The sequence below is a fragment of the Neodiprion lecontei genome, chromosome 3 (genome assembly GCF_021901455.1).
Source record: "Neodiprion lecontei isolate iyNeoLeco1 chromosome 3, iyNeoLeco1.1, whole genome shotgun sequence".
Taxonomy (NCBI): Eukaryota; Metazoa; Arthropoda; class Insecta; order Hymenoptera; family Diprionidae; genus Neodiprion; species Neodiprion lecontei.
In genome coordinates, this window is record NC_060262.1 from 15,635,257 (window position 1) to 15,657,046 (window position 21,790).

At 38.5% G+C, this 21,790-nt stretch overlaps 1 protein-coding gene across 1 annotated transcript; it reads left to right on the forward strand.

The window, feature by feature from the left end:
• The first annotated feature begins 328 nt into the window (after window positions 1–328).
• On the forward strand, window positions 329–982 carry LOC107216739. Its single transcript, XM_015654018.1, has one exon. It carries the CDS (start codon window positions 329–331, stop codon window positions 980–982), a length of 654 nt encoding a protein of 217 aa, XP_015509504.1.
• Window positions 983–21,790: the final 20,808 nt, after the last annotated feature.

Below are 21,790 nucleotides of genomic sequence, written 5' to 3' on the forward strand. Positions count from 1 at the left end.
ATCAATATGGCTATTTGCCATTTGTTTGAAGGAGTTCACTCCAAGTTGAACGGTGTGGACATCAATCGGAATAAAAATGTTGGTACCACCAGCGTTATGAAGGGACACTTATCCTTGAGACCGGGCAGTAATATAGTCTGGAAAATACCGGTTAGTTGAGTGATGAACCGAACTAACTGATGCTTTTGGAAATTTAAACGTTGTTCTACCGGTGAATTATATACTGGGCTTCGCCGAAAATTATTGTCGAGTCATCGTCAATGCTAAACACGAGTTGATTCTTACACGTTCCAACACCGATTTGAATACTGTGATTCACACCCTGCCCATGGAAAACTTTAAAATTACCCTTAATAAAATCGAGGAGTTGCTGCCATACATCAAACTGGCTGATAAACCGAAAATCCAACTGCTGAACTACATGCCCAAGGACCCGGCCATATCCATGAGTTTTTGTTCTTGGGAAACGTACGTGTATCCGATGCTTCCGTCAACGACCCGACATGTGTGGGCGGTCAAAATATCGACCCAGTTAGAGGAGCCGAGGTATGTCGTTCTGGGATTCCAAACTGCAAGAAGAAACGATCTCCAGAAAAATGCTAGCGAATTTGATCATTGTCGAATCAGAGATGTGAAACTCTTCCTCAACTCGCAGTGTTATCCGTATGGAAATTTGAATCTCGATATATCCAATAATCAGTACGCCATTCTCTATGACATGTATGACCAGTTTCAAACGGCCTACTACAACAAAGAAGTCGAACCTTTGTTATCGAAGCGTGAATTCATAGACCAAGCTCCCCTTATCGTTATCGGTTGCTCGAAACAGAATGAATCGTTGAAAACCGGACCGGTGGATATTCGATTGGAATTTGAAGCGAGCGTAGAATTTCCCGCAAACACTGCAGCCTATTGCATGATCTTGCACGATCGTATCATCGAGTACAGCCCGATTAGTGGCACGGTCAAGGAATTAGTATAAGTCAATTTTGGGATTAAATGTTTAATTATTATTGTGCGAATGAAGAAAATATGTGGAAGGTTATTTGCTCAATTTAAAATAACATGATCTATCAACATTATTATGTACAAGCTGAAAACAGAATGTAATAGCTGATAAATAAAAAACATCTATTCAGAGCATACAATTGTTATTTTTTGAAACGTTCTATTTCACCCAACCACATGATAAAGAAAGTCACCATCTTGCGGCGAGCATTGGAAACAACGCAGTCGATCGGTGGAATATCGATTGATCGATAATCCGACAAACCTGCGGCAACACCCAATGACACCAACTGTCGGTAAGATCGAAGATAACAATTCGGTCAGTAAAAAATGTGCGCCATCTAACGGTAAGAATTTGAAGTGTTTACTTATCCGACGGCGAAAAAATCAAAATGGCTGCTCATTCGACAACACAAAAATTTCCTTGTCAAACTGTCTGTCGGTGAAATCGAGCAAAAATACGGGTGGCCCCATCTAAGTCAACCTTACAGTCGGTCACAATATCGCAGGTAGGGCTTACTAGCGCGGAGGTAACATCCCGACTGTCGGTAAGGTAGGAATTGGGACTTCTCTGCCGGTACGCCGCTATTTTTCAAGTTAGAACTCTTATATCTATACTACTGAGAATAAGAGCACAATTCATTTGATTGAAAATCGAGAGTTCCACGAAAGAACTAAACATATTAACCTACGGTATCACCAGCTGCGCGAGATAGTAGAGTCGGGATAGTAGAGTTGCATGTAGTTTATACGTCTTCAGAAACACAACGCAGCGATATATTCACTAGAGCGTTGCCACGAAACAGATTCCTATGTCACAATGACAGTATGAGGCTGTAACGGGTACAAAAACATGGAAAATGTTTAGACGGCGGAAGTGTTGAAGTGAGCCCACAACATTGTCTTTGTATGGATGTGAGCATGCGTAGATAAGCTTGTGTGGAAAAGTAGCATGCGTGCCGATCGCGCGTCAGTCGCTCTGGATCCATTGTAAGAGCTAGTCGAAAATAAAGAATCCAATGTTGACCTTAAACTGATAATCATTGTGTACTCCTGGACGCCTTATTCCTTCTCCTCTCAAAACAGCAACGGTTACCTCAACAGAACATGTTTTTAGACAGCATAAGCACAATCAGTCATTCGATTTTGATTCATCTTAACTTTTTTTTGATTTCTTGATAGTTATTTTCTCTATAGTTTACAAAGAGGTTTTTTTAATTTTTTGATTGGATAATTTTATATGAATTATTAAACACAAATTCTTTTCTTCAAATTATGTACTAAATTTTCAAATACCGTGATTTATTCATTGTTATAAAACAACATTCACGTCGGCAGACTATAAATACCACATGATTTAAAAAGATACTTTTTATTTTTGTAGATTGGACAATTTTTAGTGAAGTTATAATATTGTTACGTCCGTGGACGCCGTTTATTCTCGAGCAGTAAGGAATAAATTGGTTCGACTTCGCTTTTACGTCCGGGGAGAACCAGAAGTTAGTATGAGGGTTGAATAACCGTTTGGATGATTGAGATATCAACTACATATTTGTTTAAAGAATTTGTGGATTAGTTTAAACGGAGTGTGTAGATCACAATATCGGTAATCAAAGTTATACGTGAGGTTGTTGAGTGTGATATAGAATCGATCGTGTCGAACATTGGAATAAGAATGAATCTAAGGTAAATAGGAGTACCCGTAAGGTGCGCAAAATGGTGTGGAATAGAATTAGTAGAGTCGACAAAACACAAGTGGCGTGAGCCAGAATGAAAATAGAAGGACAGGAATGAGATGATGAGGTCACTCTAAGGATCGTGGGAGAGTGACGAGATGGGGGAGAAGTATTGCAATACGCCGGACGTAACAAGCCCCCACTTGAAGGGAACATTCGTTGATGTATGGCGAACGAATGTTTAGAATGAGAAGAAATGAATCGGATAGCCGGAAAGGATCCGAGTCGCTTGTTATATTCTATTGTACATAACTTTGTAATGTGTTTGCGTTATTGTGAGTGAGTGAAGCTTACACTTGTGTGTGTTATCGTATTAAGGGGGTATTCTAGTGTAGAAATTTGAAAAAATCGATTTTTTTTTTTTTATATTTTCAAAGCTTAACCTTTCAAGAATGTGTCCTTAAAAGGACAAGTCAAAATTTCAATTATTTTCAGAGATATAGCTATTTTAGTGACACGTCTTCAATACTGGCTCGGCTGGAACGAATTTTACTCGAAACTTTAAACGCGTTTTTCTCAAAACTACATTTTTCAAAACGGTTGACATGATTTCTCAAGTTCTATTGAACCGATTTACTTGAAATTTGGTGAGAATCTTCTCAATACATGTCTCTATCGAACGAACTATTATTATAACGAAATAATAATTTTTACTATTTTTAAAAAATTCAGAAACGTCCAAAAAAGTAAAAAAAAAAACGTATTATTTTTTCGGACAGCCGTAATTTGACAAAAAAAAATTTTTTTTCGACTTTTTTTTAGTTAGTACGATAGCTGCATTTATGTAGATTAATAATCTTTTTTTTTTTTTTCTGATTTTGAAAATGCTTGCAATCGTGACAACATTGGCGCGCCATTTTTTTTTGTACCCCCCACTTCAACAACTCATAGCACTTTCAATTTTGTATTTTTTGACTTGTTTTTTTTTTTTTGTAATCGTGAAATAATAATAAACGCCTGATAAAAAAATGGATGGTAAGAATATTTTTTGTTTTTTGTTTATAGCACTTCAAAAAACACCTCAAATTCATGCCTCTACACTAGAATACCCCCTTAATATGAATGATTAAGATGGTACATAGTATGCATATGTGGAAATTGTCAATACAATATTTTGAGAATGCATGATTACAAGGTGAACATGTTTATAGCGATTTAAATTAAGGACGTTGCCTACTCAGCTCGCGCGGGAACTTTGGCTTCCCGCGCGACTCAAGCCAGGTGGCAAAGGGGAAGAGTGGGCGGGACTTAAGTCAATGCCCCTCGCGTGTTATGGCCCCCTACTCTGCACTCCGTTGGGACCAGGCCGCTTGCACTTGAACGTTCTGAAGTTCTGACGTACGAGGAATATAACTGGAAGCCCGTATGAGTTTCGCGTGATTGATGAATAATAATGAGTTACAGAAATCATTGAATAATCGTCGAGTTTTCAAGAGGTCTATTGCATAACTCGTTGCGGTAAAGTGAAAAATACTACCAGAGAAATTACCCGAAACGGCAGTTAGCTAATTCATGACTTAACACTAAGGATCGGCGATATCAAGCAAAAGATCGATTCTCAGAATCGATTCGAATTGATTTCGGAAAAATCGATTCATCGAAAAAATCGGATACAAAAGATTGATCTTCAGAAGATTGATCGTTATTTTTACTTTTTAGTTTAACTGGAAACCGGTAGCTATATTGGAGACTAAAAATCGTGTCACACAAATGTAGTACTTATTCAACAGTTTTGATATTTAACAATAGTTTGCTTTGGGTTATATTTGTTTATCACAGCAATAGTTCTTATATACTGTAACGTGGCATTTCGGTTAGGCCTGCCCGTTACAAGGCACTCCCTGAACCCTGGGCGGAATCCAGGAATAAGGGTTTCGGAAATCGAGTCGCGAGATAATCATAGAGAGCGCCAGAACTGGAGTCACGCATCCAGGCTTCGACAGGGACGAAATAGCGAATTACGAATAAGATATTGCAGGCTTTTTGTTTTTATTTTTATTTTTTTGAGTACACCGGCCACAATCCAGCGACCAACTCCGACGCCGAAGATATTTCGAGGCAAGGCGAAACCACGGAGATCTCGCGGCAAGGATACCGAGGCTGCGGAGGGGAAGACAATGCAGATCCCTGCAGCGCGGGAATCCAAGGCGGAAGCGATTCCCGCTGGCGGCCGGCGCGCCGTAGCCTCCCCGCTCACCCCGCCTACACCCAACCGAGGCAACCGCGAGAGACCAGCTAGCGACGAGGAAGCACTACCCCGCCCAACCCCAGGACCCCGTAGAGCTGCACGGAAGACGACATCGCGATCTAGCCTTAAGTTCTGCACCGCGTAGCGACGACAGGTGCGCGTCAAGTTGTGCAATCTCCAAAATCGATGACAGATCGATTGTTGCGCATTCTTAGGATGATGACGTCACTAAGGATTAGCGTAACGAGATCGGCGGTGCGGCCGATCGGCCATCTGGGATCACTCCAGTTACGCAAGCGTTTTTATTATTACTCAAGAGTAATTAAGGTATTTCAGTGGTTGCGCGGAAAAGTTCATTGGGTTGCGAGGCACGATGGACGGGCACCGACATGAGGGAGTTGGAAGCTTCGTGAGCTAGATGTGGAGCGGTAAGCGTTGCTGATATCCTCGCGATCGAATTTCGAGAGCAATTGAGAGAGGACTTGTCCGAGAAAGGATAGCCGTTTGTAATTTGCTTGTCGAGAAATCCTCGAAATTCGTTTGCCGATTCTTTCGTTTGGTGACCGTAGCCTGAGTTGCGCGTAATAAAGTAGAGACAATTTCGAGTGATCGAGAAGGTCGAGTCGAGCCACGTGTTGAGCCGAGGCACTATTGTCTCGAATTTGAGTGTAACCAAATTCCGTTACACGGGGTCACGTCAAATCAGAACGACAAAATATCATTTCTCGTGTAGGTCGCGAGCCATCGAAAGGGGAGCGTTCGAATTCGCGAACCGCGTCCCGACGTCGCGGAGAAAGTTGAGCTCGGGTGCGTGTTCGTAAGAATTTTTTTTTAGAGGACAGTCGCAGGTAACGCGACGACCCCTTTTTTCGTTTGGGGCTTTTGCATTAATGGTTAGTAATAAGGTGGCGATTAACGCCCGTAGGCATAAGTAATTTTTTTGAGTTATTACCGATCGCGGTCAGCGTGTCGGTCGGGATTTCGGTTCCGTTTTCGTCGAGGAGTTTATTGTTAGGTTAGCGATTAGCGCCATTCCGTAGAGGACGATCGCGGGCAGCGCGTCGGGTTCAATTTTGTTTTTGATTTTTGTGAGTTAGCGGTTATTCTTAAGGCAGCGACTAGCGCGCGTAGGCCGCAGAGGTCTTCTAGATTTGTTAACTTTTTTTTTGTTTTTGTTCTTTCTTTTCTTTTGTTAAACTTAAGTATTTGTATTTGGAATCGCGAAGAGCGACTTTTGAAGAATCATTTCTTTTGTTTTGTATTATCGCTGGCTGGAAATATATTATTTTAATTTTATTATTGCTTTGTAAAATAACGTGTTGGCGTACGTGTGTCGTATTTCTCTCTACCCAAATTACCCCTTCTCTCTCCGCGGTACTGAGCTATCGAGTATATGGTTGCGGTATATCGCATTACCGATTTCGAGGCGATTTGATCACGCCAGGCGCCTAACAAATTTCGCGATATTGTTTTAGGTCCAGGATATCTCGCGGACGCCGATTTATTGTGCACGCGGTAAGTTCTCGGTCATTTTCTCCGAGTGACCGAGGAGCGGGAAAAATCCACGTCACAATACATATTACACAAATCCAGCCGACTGGGTGGAAAGCTTTTTTTACGAGTTGTGATATTAGATTTATTCAGCGCTAGAAATTGGTCGATTCTTTTGTATTCTCAAACCTATATTATCCATAAAATACAGAACGCCAAAAGGGACTTTCAAAAATTTTTCTAATTGAAGATTTAAGAACCTAATCCGATCCTTGCAGACTTAGAATCGATTCTAGAAAAAATCGATTTGTAAAGTATCAATACAAAAGATCCATTTTCTCGACCCAAAAGTTCGATTCTTGAGTGGATCGATCTAGAATCGCGCACCCCTACTAAATACATTGCCATCAATGACCCAGGTCTCACCACGTGGAGGTCGCTGCGATGAAGAGACCCACCCTATCCCGTCCCAACCTCTCAACTATGCCAGGAAAAATTAAAAGTGTTACATACATCGATAGTAGGGTGGGCCAAAATGAATTTTTAATTTTTTTTTCATTTGATACCATGAAAATATCTTCCAAAATGACGAAAAAAAAATTCTGCTAAAGTTTGAGCTCTCAATATTAATATTAAGAGGTGGCGATTTGTAATTTGTGATTTCCCATTTAAATAACACAGGAATATTTTTTTATTTTCTTTGGATTTTTTATGCTTATGAATGGATAACTGTCGAGTGAAAACAAAAAATTATTCTTGTAGAGAATTTGACGATCTACAAAAAAGGTCTGATATGATTTTTTGCTAGGTTGACTCCTTTAAAAGTTATTCGAAGTTTAATTCCAATTCATAATTGTAAAAAATCGTATTTACAATTTTTTGAACTTTATTAAATAATGCCTTAAATGTATAGAATATCTTCTTTTTTATTACTTTTGTATTTCTTATTCGATAAATTCATTGTAAATTTTTTTTTTATCGATTTTGATTTGAATGAAAATAGATTTTGTAACAACATAGTTTAAAGGGTTTAAAAGATTTTAAATTTGATCATATTATACAATGGATAACTTTTATTACTGTTTTAATTTTTTACCGCTAATATCACTGTAGTCAATTATGGCGCCACCTTCATGACGTTATTAACATGTATGTTACGCCCCGACGTACCGCCTTGGCGTAACTTTTTCAAAATTCCATTTCATTTCATTGCTTTAATTTCTTCAATGCACAGATATCATTTCATCAAAATCTCATATTCTAATAACGGCGAGTTCCACCCCTCCTGGCAAAAGTCACGTAGAGACCAACGATGATCCCTAGTATAAGGTTCAACTTTATTCTATTTATCTGGTACCAAGAACTGAGATGAGAGACTGCTGAGTTAGTATCAGTAGCGCTCAGCCTGGAAATATTCCTCTTTTCAAATTAAAATTATAATCAATAACTAGGATAAACCACTACCTTTAGAACCACCAAATTAAAATAGATTACTTATTGGAATGTATGAATGAATGTGTGAACATTGCATGTAAATATCTTTTGTTCATATCTTCAATGTGTCACCGACGAGATTGAGAATCGTCGGAACACCGTCGAAGAGCGAGAAGTAACGCTGACCATGTGGATTTGGGCACCAGGAGGTCGCCCTCGCACCTCATTGGCTAATTACCGTTGTAACTAATTACAACTGCAGCTCCTTGGACCCTCGGGCCCAAGAAGCCGCGTCTTTCGTCTGTCAAGTCGCGAAGTGCGTGGACGTAAACCCGGATTAGCCCTCTCGAGCAAGAGTAGCGTTTGGAAAATCTTAGTTGTGACCGGCCTAAAGTCTCGCGCTAATTCGTTAAATTCGAGCATTCAGTTATTCTGTTAATTGCAAAAGACTCACTATCTTCTACATTTCCATCTTTTCTGTTCTTTACTAAATCTCGTCATTTCGTGAATAGACATTTTTATCATATTCCATTTTCCTTAGTTAAAATTGAGTTCGGCCCTGATTCAAGCGAATCAGGTAATCTTAAGTAAAAAATAATAATAATTACACTATCATTTTTAATAAATAATCGTTCCAATCAATTTTAACTTATCATCAAAATCACAAACAGACACTTTCAAACTTTCGATAACAAGATATCATTCTAAATTCACAAAGACTAAGTGACCAACGTTCAACATCATTCGATTCATCAACTCTTCCAAATTTGAGGTGAGGCCCCTGGTCCAGCATTCTACCGACGCAGACCGACACGATCCGACGGCTCTCAATCTCGTCGACCGATTCACCCAAAAGCTAAGTCAATCCGAGTGTTAACCCTCAAAAAATTAGACGAATTCTTGTTCACCTTGATAATCAAAACTACTTCAGTAAATTCACAAAAACCAAGCATAGAATTGGTGGCTAGCTTCACTACCCCCAATTAAATTCCACTTATTGTTTCCAAGAATTAACAAATAAGACTAAACGATTAAATATATATATTAAATATATATATATATTATATTAAACGATTTAAGATAATCTAAAAAGAGAGATACCATACAATAATCACGACCAGCTAGTTATAACCATCGTTCAGAGTAGATGTTCCTGGTACCAAATAATATTATCTTCTAGAATAGTATAACACGCGATTTTTAATTCAATTTGAAACCTTTATAAATTGTTATTTTTGGCTCAAATATATAATTATCACCATCGATTGTTACCAGATATTTCAATAACTAAATTGAACCAGAATATACTTCATCTTTTACCAGTTAAATCTTTTTAAACATTTATTTTGAGCGACCTTCTTCCCATTTTCTTTATTATAAAATAGCCTCAACTATTTAAACAAACCTCACAGACCTGTACAGGTCTATAGCGACACGATCCTACAAATTACCGGCTTACCGAAAGGTAAGTCTTTTCTTAGATTTAATTATTATTCATTGTCGTTACGTGGGAGCTAGATTATTCAATTAATCATTAACTACCACCGCTCAGTACACCCTCACCCCCACGTAACACAAGAATTGGTGGCAGCGGTGGGATTTTGTTGCTAAAAGTGAGATTTGTTTAAATAAAAAAAAAAAAAAAAAAAAAAAATTTTCTTTAGTTTTTGTGTTAAAATTGAAAAACTGGTCAAACGCATGAAAAAACAAAGTATCTTTCTTTCTAGATAATAATTATATAATTAACGACAAATTGTGCATGAAACTCTGCGAATCATTATTTGTGTATTTGTTTGTATATGTCATAATATCCTGATATCGTATATTGCCGAATTTTCCACTGGTCATTTGTGTATTAACTGTGTTCCCAATATTTGCCTAAAAATTGGCCTGAATTATTTCGTGTGCATAAACAACCTTTTTCGATTTTGAAATGCCTAACGAAACGGGAAACCAGAGCGCGGACCGAACCAATGTATCCGCTCTAGACGCGAGTAATGCGATGATGACGTCGATGGCGGAGTGCTTTGCGTTGCAGCATAGTACATTAAATATTCCATACTTTGACGGGAAAAACATTCGTTTGAAAGATTTCTTACAAGACGTGCAAAACGGTTCAGTGTATATTCCGCCGAATTCGGAAGGCGCATATGTAAAGTGCGTTCTAGGAAAATTGCAAGGAGCAGCTCGCGACAGTACATATGGCGAAACTTTCAATACGGTCAACGAATTGATAAAACATCTGAAAAGTCGATTTGCAGCTGAAAAGACTTATCCGTATTATCAACAAGAGATCGCGAATATACGGATGAAACGTGATGAAAACGTGAGCGATTTCTACGATCGATTAAAAATCTTGATTAGTGCAGCTCGCGTAGCTTTAGAAGACGAGTACGGAAAAAGCGAAGTCGACGCGGTAATGAAAGTTCTACAAGTGAACGCGTTGGATGCTTATATTCGAGGACTACCTGAAGCTATCGAAAGATATGTTGAAGGACGTGTAAAGACATTGGAAGAAGCGTTTAAGTTAGCGCGAAAAACAGAAAATCGTATGCGCCAGGGAATAATATCTTCCGGAGAAACGCAGAGAGTACAAATTCCGCAACCGAACTCTCCAATGATCTATAATCAAAATAACGCGCCGCGATTGTATTCGAATTATGGCATCTTAGACGGAGCGGAGACGCGCGCGAGAAGCCCGTCGCCGAACGCGGCAATGTACAGACACCCGACGGCAAACGTCGCCGATCGACGATCACCCGAACCGAGGGGTTATTACCCATACGGCATGCCCGCTCACTCACAGCTTCAGTACCAGCAACCGCGTGGTTATCAATATCCGCCTTATTTTCCACAACACCCGTATTATTATCCGCCGATGACATATCCGTATTTACCACCTTATGGATATCCGCCCACAATAAATCCTACATCGATTCCACAGAGATCGGGATCGCCGGGAGCAAATTTAAATACGAGCAGACCGAATTCGCCAAATTTAAACACCCGTTCATACGACCCGAATCAGCAGTCCAGTTTTAATCAAGCGAGGTTTGATAATTCGAACGTCAGAACACGGTCACCATCTCCGCGTAGAACGTCCGAAACAGCTGAATCTTTAAACTTGAACGCGACTCGTCGTCCGGACGCAACGGCGAGGTACGCGACGCCCGAGCGTCAACCGACGGTCCGTTTCGCGGAACCGCCGGCCGGTGCATTGATACGCGCGGACCAGATCGAGAATCGCCACTGATCAGGATGACAGCTCCTGAATTAAAAGAACACTCAGCTATTTTTCTAATAGACACCGGCGCAGATATCAGTCTTATTAAAGCTAATGTTTTACATCCTGACGTTTTAATCAGTGTAGACGAAATTTCTACGATTACGGGAATAACAACCGATAAAGTAAAAACTTTGGGAATAACAAATTTGACTTTACAAAACGAACCAAGTAAATTTCACGTCGTACGATCAACCTTTTTGCTAAATTGCGACGGTATATTAGGTAAAGATTATTTGCGCGAACGTAAGGCTGAGATCTCTTTCACACATAACACCTTGGTAACGAAAACTGACCCGATTAGACCGATACGATTTATCGGATACGAAGAACATTCCGATACCGAAACAAAACCGCAAAAACGATTCTTTAAAATTCGTGCGCGCACAAAGCAAGCCATTGGCATTGACGTAATCAGTTGTGGCACAAAAGAAGCATATTTGCCACGCGTAGAAACCATGGACGGAGTATACATTGGTGAGGCTGCAGTCTCGGTACAAGATGGCTTATGCCATGTTCTTGCGATTAATACCTTGGATAGAGATATTGAGATAGAGATTCCACCACAGGATGTGATACCTTTTGAATATCACAACTTTCCGGAGGAGTATGAATATCACGATTCAAGTTCAGAAGACTTAAATTTAGAACCTGTAGTGACTGATCGATTTACAGAAATTCAATCAAAATTGCATTTAGATCATTTAAATATAGAGGAACGCGACCACGTATTAGATATCATTGAGGAATATCCAGAATTATTTCATTTACCTGGAGATAAATTAAAATCTACACCCGGAATTCAGCATCGTATACCAACCGAGGATGATATACCGATTAATACGCGACAATACCGGTTCCCTCCAATCCACAAAACCGAGATTGAAAACCAAATCAAAATTAAAATTGACAACGGAATAATAGTTCCTTCAAATTCACCGTATAATTCACCCGTGTGGATTGTACCCAAAAAACCAGATTCTGCGGGTAGAAAACGATGGCGCATGGTAATTGATTTTCGGAAATTGAATGAAAAGACAATTGGGGACGCGTATCCATTACCTAACATTACAGACATTCTTGATCATCTCGGTGAAGCGCGATATTTTTCAACTTTCGATCTTGCCAGCGGTTTCCAACAAATTGAAATGGACCCCCAAGATAGAGCAAAAACCGCATTCACAACACCAAACGGTCATTACGAATATCTCAGAATGCCTGAAGGGCTTAAAAACGCGCCCGCTACATTTCAAAGATTAATGGATCAAACATTACGCGGACTACAAGGTGTCGAAGTTTTCGTTTATTTAGACGACATCGTAGTTTATGCAAAGAATTTAGAAGAACACGGGAAGAAAATCCGCCGGTTATTTAACAAATTAAAGGACGCTAAATTAACGTTACAACCAGATAAATGTGAATTCCTAAAAACAGAAGTGGCTTATTTAGGCCACATTATTGGCAGATCAGGAGTTAGACCGGACCCGAAGAAAATTACCGCGGTTCGACATTTTCCACAACCTAAAAATCCTAAGAACATTAGACAATTTCTGGGACTCGCCGGTTACTACAGGCGTTTTATTAAAGATTTTGCGGGAAAGGCTAGGCCTCTCACAGACTTATTAAAGAAGGAATCACCATTTATTTGGGGTAAAGATCAAAAGAAAAGTTTCAAAATTTTAAGGAAGTGTCTGTGCCAATATCCTATCTTGCAGTACCCAAATTTTAAGAAGCAATTCACGTTAACTACCGACGCATCCGACTATGCAATCGGAGCCGTTTTGAGCCAGGAAGTGGACGGTTATGATATGCCCGTCGCCTACCTGTCTCGTGCTCTGAGCAAAGCGGAACAAAATTATTTTACAACTGAAAAAGAGTGTTTAGCAGCTCTATATGCCGTACTACATTTTCGACCTTACCTTTATGGCCGAAAATTCACACTGGTTAGTGATCATGAGCCATTACGCTGGATCGACTCGATTAAAGATCCCGGGCAGCGACTAATACGATGGAGGCTCAAGTTACGAGATTACGAGTATGAATTCAAACACAAGGCTGGACGACTTAACAGTAACGCAGATGCATTGTCGCGCAACCCAGTCCCTATTACCGACGGCATTAACCAATCGCCGGAGTCATCTGATAGCGGAAACGACAGTGACAACCTAATAATTAAATCTGTAGATTCATTTCCAAAGTATTCAGACTATTTGAAAATAATTAGAACAGCTGATATTGAAAATCCAAACATTATTGAAGTACACGAAAGCGTTTTCGATAGACTTGACAATTATGCGCATACCGTTTCTGTAGATCTTGAAATGAGTTCCGGTATAGCAAGCGATTTTAGGAAAAAGTATGGGGTACCGGAACACCTTCGCAGTCAAGCTGATATGCATTCAGTAGCTAAATTAGAACTGCCAGATCAGAAAATTTATTACATTATGACAAAATTAAACTTTTGGGACAAACCAGAATATGAAGACATGTACCTCAGTCTGATCAATTTTCGGAAAATTTTAGAGTATGACTCTGTTAAAACAGTTAGAATACCTAGAATGGGATGCGGTCTAGATAAACTAGCATGGAACAAGGTAAGAACCATGTTACGATTCATTTTTGGAGGAACGGGAATCAAAATTTTTGCTTGTACAAATTTAAAATTAATAGAAAATCAAAAACTCCAAACGATATTTGCTATTATGAACCCTTGGTCAAACTTGAAGGTCAGGAGTAAACCGAACCAATGGAAGATATTACCCATCGATTCGAAAATTTCAAAATTACCTGCTCCAAAAATAAAGCGACCATTAGCTAAATCAGACTCAGTCCCAAGGAAAAAATCAGCTGACGAAACATTCTGTCCAAAAACAAAGACTACCATAGAGCGTGATGAGAACGCGATCTCAACAAGAACTCGATCGAGAGCTAGGACAACAGCAGGAAGTAGGCAAGCTGTTTCTGAAGACTCATCCGACGATGAATCTTCCGAACCGCCGGCCTACCGGAGGCAAAGAAGTGTATTACCGAATTTAGGTCTTGAACAACCTACTACATCCCAGGGAACACAACAACCTGAACAAACAGACGTTCAGACTGACGACGACAACGTTGAATCTGATTCTGAGCCTGAAAATATAACAGTAAAATTAAAATCACCGCGTGATAGAGATAGCGATTCGGATGATGATGTATTTTTGCAAACAGAAGCGAGTCGTAAAGCTAAATTATCTATAGATCCTAAAGAATTAAGGAAATCATTTGACCTCTTTAATAAATCTTTGCGCGAAAGAAGTAATCTGAATCCGAAGGAGTTGCAAGATTCATTTGAACTCTTTGACAAGACCTTGCACGAGAGGAGTCTTCTAGACAACTCCAATAAATCGGATGCAGATGAAGTAGAGTTACCAGGCCATATATCAGAGGGTGAAGAATTAGACGAAACCATACGTGAGGTACTCGACGAAAAAGACGAGACGGATGACGACGAACTGAATAACAAAATTGAGAGATTTTTAGAAAAAGTTAAGAGAAATCAAGGAGACAATAGCGAGGCTGGACAGACTAATACCAATCAAACTAATTTGAATGAGTCAGTAGTTAGTCGACCTTTGCAGAAATCGGCATTACCAACACCTATAGTCGCACCCAGACCAATAGCACTCTCAACCCCGTATCCTTTGAATATGATACCTGAGTTGAATGAGACAGGGGACATTTCAGTGAAAAGCAAGGTCAGCAAAACGCCAAGGCGTTTACAGCCGCAACTAGAATTCCGAGATTTACCAACGCGAATTGAAATTACGGAAAGTATACCACCAGACTTAGAAACAGTATCGCCATTAAAATTTCCCAAAACAGGTTACTATTCAGGGAATAGAATCTCATTCAGTCGTGAAAATTTGACATACAGAAAAGACAATTATGTACATTTCATATCAATAGATTCAGAATTTTCTACACCAGTCAGCAGACTATTAAACGATTTGGAATTAATAAATGCAGACGATCATCGTGATGCAAAACCAAAATTAGGCCAAGTTATCATTACAAAACCGGGAAAATATAGCATATTTGGCCTCGTAGTTAAAAGAAAACATTTTGACAAAATTGAATTACATAACGTCAAGGTAGCTTTGGGAAATTTGAAAACGACTTTATTAGATTTGAAAATAAAAACATTTAGAATTTCAAAATTAGGGGATATGACTGACGAACTATCAATAGACATCTCAAATTTATTAATAGATATTTTTGAAGACGAAGACATAGACATTACAATCTGTTCAGGTATAACCGAGATACCACCATCGGAAATAAGACCAGGCATAATTTCGGAAATGCATAGTGGACTAATGGGAGGACACAAAGGCGTGACCAAAACTTATCGAAGAATCCGCGAAAGATTTTATTGGCCACGAATGAGAGAGGATATCAGTAATTTCATTCGAAGATGCGAAAGCTGTCAAGAACAAAAGCTAGTTCGCGTAAAGACTAGGGAGCCAATGCTAATAACGGACACTCCATCTGAGCCGTTTCAGAAAATTTCACTAGATACAGTAGGTCCACTTCCGCAGACCCCTAGTGGCAACAAGCATATCTTAACTATGCAGGATAATTTGACAAAATTTTGTATCGCCGTGCCTATTCCCGATATAAGAGCTGAGACAGTGGCTCATGCAATGGTAAAACATCTGATTTTGCAATTTGGATCGCCTAAAACTATTCTAACAGATCAAAGAACAAGCTTCGTAAATAAACTATTACAAGAATTAGCTAAACTTTTCAAAATTAAACATATTACAACTTCCAGCTATCGACCACAATCAAATGGCGCATTAGAACGTAGTCATATTGTTTTAACAGAGTACATTAAACATTATATTAATGAGTTTGACGATTGGGATGAACTAGTTCAATTTGCTATGTTTTCATACAATACGGCAGTTCATGAAGCCACAAACTTCACACCGTATGAGCTAGTTTTCGGAAGAATAGCGCGCTGTCCAACTTCGTTTGATACTGAGGAAAACCGTTTAACGTACAACTCGTATCTTGAAGACCTAATAATCAGATTAAACGAAATGCAGGCCTTGGCTGCGAACAACTTAGTGCAGGCGAAGGAAAGGTCGAAAATGTATTACGATCGGACAGTACATCCGTTCAAAGGCAAAGCGGGAGACATGGTACGCGTACAGATAGAAGCTAGGAAAGGAAAATTTAGCAAACGATACCAGGGTCCATACAGAATTGTTAAAGTCTTGTAAAACAATAACGTAGTATTAGAAGGTAACAACGGTGAAAGATTCATTAAACATGTAGACAAACTCGAATTGGCTTACTGATGGAACGCATTGTAGACTGATTAATGCGATTACAAATATGAGATTGGGAGTAATGAACATTCATTTTCGAGGGAAACGAACTTGGAGGACTACATGATCACATCATTTACCAACAATCCTGGGATATTTCTAAGTAATTTTAAGCTTAACGCCAACGGATGGGGCGTGACCAACCGCAACGTGGGATATTCAACTGTAACTAGCTCTAAGTTTGAAGCCTAACACCTAAGAGGGAAGTTCAGCGATGAACTTGATCTGCCCTTAGAGTTTGTTCAGAAGCTTTTGAATGGATCAACTCAGTGTGATGTTAACCTTGAAACCTTTCCTTTCTTTCAAATTCCTTTCATTCCAAATTAATGTTAAAAATGCTACAGTATATTAGAAAAAATGACCATTGGAACTTCGGCAATTATTTAAGGCAAATGGCAATTTGGTGAAAACTTTTACAAAACCTAACAGGAGAAAAGGCGAGTTCGAGTGGCTGAATGCAGTCGACGAGCTGTTTGGGTCCAGAATGCACTACTCCAAAGGAACCCAGATGCCAAAACAAGGCAGCACTTAAAAGTACTGCCAGGATTCCCGTTCGTCAACCTATTAACGAGTATCCGCTACGAGGGTACACATACGACTACGACTCTCAGTGGGTCACATGATACTGGGCCCACCACAAAGATCTAAATGCACGGAATCCGGCCTCTACCGAGGCGTGAGGCTCTCCAGCTAGCCGAGCATCCAGATCTCGTTCACCAATCAGAGGACACGGTACACCTGATGTCCAGCAGCGCCAAAGCCAAATGTCAAATAACGCAGAACATACTAGCCGTTCCACCAACGTTTCGCATAAGTCATTTTTGCTATGAAGAACTCGGCTGACCAGTCTCACTGATCATAAAGAGTTATTCTCCCGCCGACCTTACATCCTAAATTGCGGTAGCAGCGATTGTCACCATGTTATAAAATATTCCACCTTTAATCATGATATTACTCCATTACGTTAGCCTAAGATGTAGTTGTCCTTAATGTAAAGGCCGGTTGACCAGTTTACTGATCACAGAGAGTTATTCTCCCGCCGACCTTACAGCCTAGATTGTGATAGCAACGATTGTCACCATGTCATAAGATATACCACCTTTACTCCCTTACGTTAACCTAAGATATAGTTGTTGGTAATGTGAAGGCCGGCTGACCAGTTTACTGATCACAGAGAGCTACTCTCCCGCCGACCTGAAATTTGTTTTTATATCTATATAATACGTTAATTCATCATTATCATTGTCACACACACACATACATTATCATTTTGTTTACTCTCAATTTTCATATACCTACTAGACTTTAATTATTCATCAACGGGGACGTTGATGGTTTCTAAGTGGGGAGGGATGTTACGCCCCGACGTACCGCCTTGGCGTAACTTTTTCAAAATTCCATTTCATTTCATTGCTTTAATTTCTTCAATGCACAGATATCATTTCATCAAAATCTCATATTCTAATAACGGCGAGTTCCACCCCTCCTGGCAAAAGTCACGTAGAGACCAACGATGATCCCTAGTATAAGGTTCAACTTTATTCTATTTATCTGGTACCAAGAACTGAGATGAGAGACTGCTGAGTTAGTATCAGTAGCGCTCAGCCTGGAAATATTCCTCTTTTCAAATTAAAATTATAATCAATAACTAGGATAAACCACTACCTTTAGAACCACCAAATTAAAATAGATTACTTATTGGAATGTATGAATGAATGTGTGAACATTGCATGTAAATATCTTTTGTTCATATCTTCAATGTGTCACCGACGAGATTGAGAATCGTCGGAACACCGTCGAAGAGCGAGAAGTAACGCTGACCATGTGGATTTGGGCACCAGGAGGTCGCCCTCGCACCTCATTGGCTAATTACCGTTGTAACTAATTACAACTGCAGCTCCTTGGACCCTCGGGCCCAAGAAGCCGCGTCTTTCGTCTGTCAAGTCGCGAAGTGCGTGGACGTAAACCCGGATTAGCCCTCTCGAGCAAGAGTAGCGTTTGGAAAATCTTAGTTGTGACCGGCCTAAAGTCTCGCGCTAATTCGTTAAATTCGAGCATTCAGTTATTCTGTTAATTGCAAAAGACTCACTATCTTCTACATTTCCATCTTTTCTGTTCTTTACTAAATCTCGTCATTTCGTGAATAGACATTTTTATCATATTCCATTTTCCTTAGTTAAAATTGAGTTCGGCCCTGATTCAAGCGAATCAGGTAATCTTAAGTAAAAAATAATAATAATTACACTATCATTTTTAATAAATAATCGTTCCAATCAATTTTAACTTATCATCAAAATCACAAACAGACACTTTCAAACTTTCGATAACAAGATATCATTCTAAATTCACAAAGACTAAGTGACCAACGTTCAACATCATTCGATTCATCAACTCTTCCAAATTTGAGGTGAGGCCCCTGGTCCAGCATTCTACCGACGCAGACCGACACGATCCGACGGCTCTCAATCTCGTCGACCGATTCACCCAAAAGCTAAGTCAATCCGAGTGTTAACCCTCAAAAAATTAGACGAATTCTTGTTCACCTTGATAATCAAAACTACTTCAGTAAATTCACAAAAACCAAGCATAGAATTGGTGGCTAGCTTCACTACCCCCAATTAAATTCCACTTATTGTTTCCAAGAATTAACAAATAAGACTAAACGATTAAATATATATATTAAATATATATATATATTATATTAAACGATTTAAGATAATCTAAAAAGAGAGATACCATACAATAATCACGACCAGCTAGTTATAACCATCGTTCAGAGTAGATGTTCCTGGTACCAAATAATATTATCTTCTAGAATAGTATAACACGCGATTTTTAATTCAATTTGAAACCTTTATAAATTGTTATTTTTGGCTCAAATATATAATTATCACCATCGATTGTTACCAGATATTTCAATAACTAAATTGAACCAGAATATACTTCATCTTTTACCAGTTAAATCTTTTAAAACATTTATTTTGAGCGACCTTCTTCCCATTTTCTTTATTATAAAATAGCCTCAACTATTTAAACAAACCTCACAGACCTGTACAGGTCTATAGCGACACGATCCTACAAATTACCGGCTTACCGAAAGGTAAGTCTTTTCTTAGATTTAATTATTATTCATTGTCGTTACGTGGGAGCTAGATTATTCAATTAATCATTAACTACCACCGCTCAGTACACCCTCACCCCCACGTAACATGTAAATAAAACTTAAGGTTGCACCAATCTTCTTTAACTTTGTTTACTGAGTCAGATCTTCTCTAGTTTGATTTGTATTCAATTGTCTTTAATAAGAATCACCTTCATTGTTTCAGTTTTTTCATTTCCAAATTTAGTTATTTGAAATTTTTAAGGCTATATCAAAATGAGCTGCAAACCTATTTTTTTAATCGGTTCTCCAAACCCAAACGATTTTGGCCGTAAATTACCTACTGTTAAAGAGGTTATGGCTACTTTTTTTTACCATCATAAAGTAATGAACGAGACAATTAATAAAGGTGCAGTTAACACAATAATCAAAGTGGAAAAACAATGGCATTCTTTGGGATTGCCGATTTGTGGAAGACAAAATGCTGTGAAAAAATTACGAAATTTACATTGTAAGTGGAAAAATTTACAGAAAAGTAGCAACAAAAAAAAGTCAGTAATTCAAAAAAAAAAACCAGTCTCTCTTTCAAAAAAAGCTGAATGAACTTTTTGATATTACGGATCACAAGAGTCTTGAATCAATTGATCATGATAAAAGGATTTTTCTAGAAGGCCAAAAAAGTTTGAATCGAAGAGGAATTATTAATTTAAGTTCACAACCAGACACCGAATCAGATGTCATGATAGTTGATGAAATAAGTAAGTATTAAATTTTATGAACACGTACGAATATTCACAGTACTCAAACTGATATTAATTATTAATGTATTGTTAAAACTCATTCATGCGCTGATCAAGAAATATCTGTAGCTCTAATTTTCTTAAATAATTAAAACTCAACGAATACAAATTCCAATTACTTCCAATTTTCAATGAATAATTTTATATCTCATTCTAAAATTGGCAAATCATTTTTTTGTGTATTGAATAATTTTTTTTACTCATAAAAATATTTAATTTTTAAATTGTAGAGCAGCCAGCAAAAGATGAGCATCTCCCAATCATTAAACAAGAATCTGACATAATAACATCTCAGTCATCAGTAAGCATAACCTCGAAATAAATCTCGGATTTTGAAAACGGATTGACACCACCTGTTATTCCTAAAATTTACGTGATGACACCAGAATTAGTGGCTGCATTAGATCGATCGAATGTTTCTAGCAGGAACGCAATGTACATTATTGCTGCGACTTTGAAAAGCGTTGGAATTGATTTAAATAGTGTTAACATCAGTTATGAAACAATTCAGCGTAGTCGAAATGCTTTACGTCAAGAAATTGCAAAGGGGTTGAAAGATGAACTGAAAATTGAAGACAATTATATTGTGCATTGGGATGGAAAACTGTTGACAGACATCACTGGAACAGATCTTGTGGATAGACTTACAATCGTTCTGACATCATGTGGTATTGAACAATTGTTAGGTGTGCCCAATCTGAAGTCAGGATGTGCCAATGATCAAGCAGTTGCTATTCTTGAAACTCTCAATCAGTGGGGTGAGAGTTCATATATTAGAGGAATGTGTTTTGACACAGCAGCTGTTAATACAGGTTAGTTATCAATAACATATAAGGTAATTATTAACATCATTCATGTTTTTCGTTTGTTTCACTTGTATTCTAGGAATTCATCATGGAACTTTTGCTGAAGTAGGAAAAGGTTTAAATCAAGAGTTGATCCATTTGCCTTGTCGCCATCACATCTTTGAACTCATTTTGAAAGGTGTGTTTGAAGTATATTGGCCAACCTCATCAGGTCCAAATGTTCAATTCTTTTCTTGATTTAAAAATAAATGGAACGAGCTTGATAAATCCAACTTCAAGGCTGAGATGGACGATTGTATCGTTAGTGAAATATCGTCCAATAGCAAACAAGCCTCTGTCAACTTGATTGAAGAAAATTTACAGGTATAAATTCGTAAATTTATTTTATCATAAAAATTATGAGAGCAAAATGTTCTTAATCGAGTTGTCTAATCTTCTTCAATTTATAAGGCAATTATAATTTAATTTATAACGTATACTTAACAGGTTCATCAACCGAGGGATGATTATAAAGAACTTTTAGAGCTATCACTGATTTTCTTAGGGGAGAAGCCCAAAATTAACTTTAC

Excerpts from the sequence above, each read along its gene's own strand:
- LOC107216739 (XM_015654018.1), top strand. The coding sequence starts at position 329 with ATGGAAAACTTTAAAATTACCCTTAATAAAATCGAGGAGTTGCTGCCA.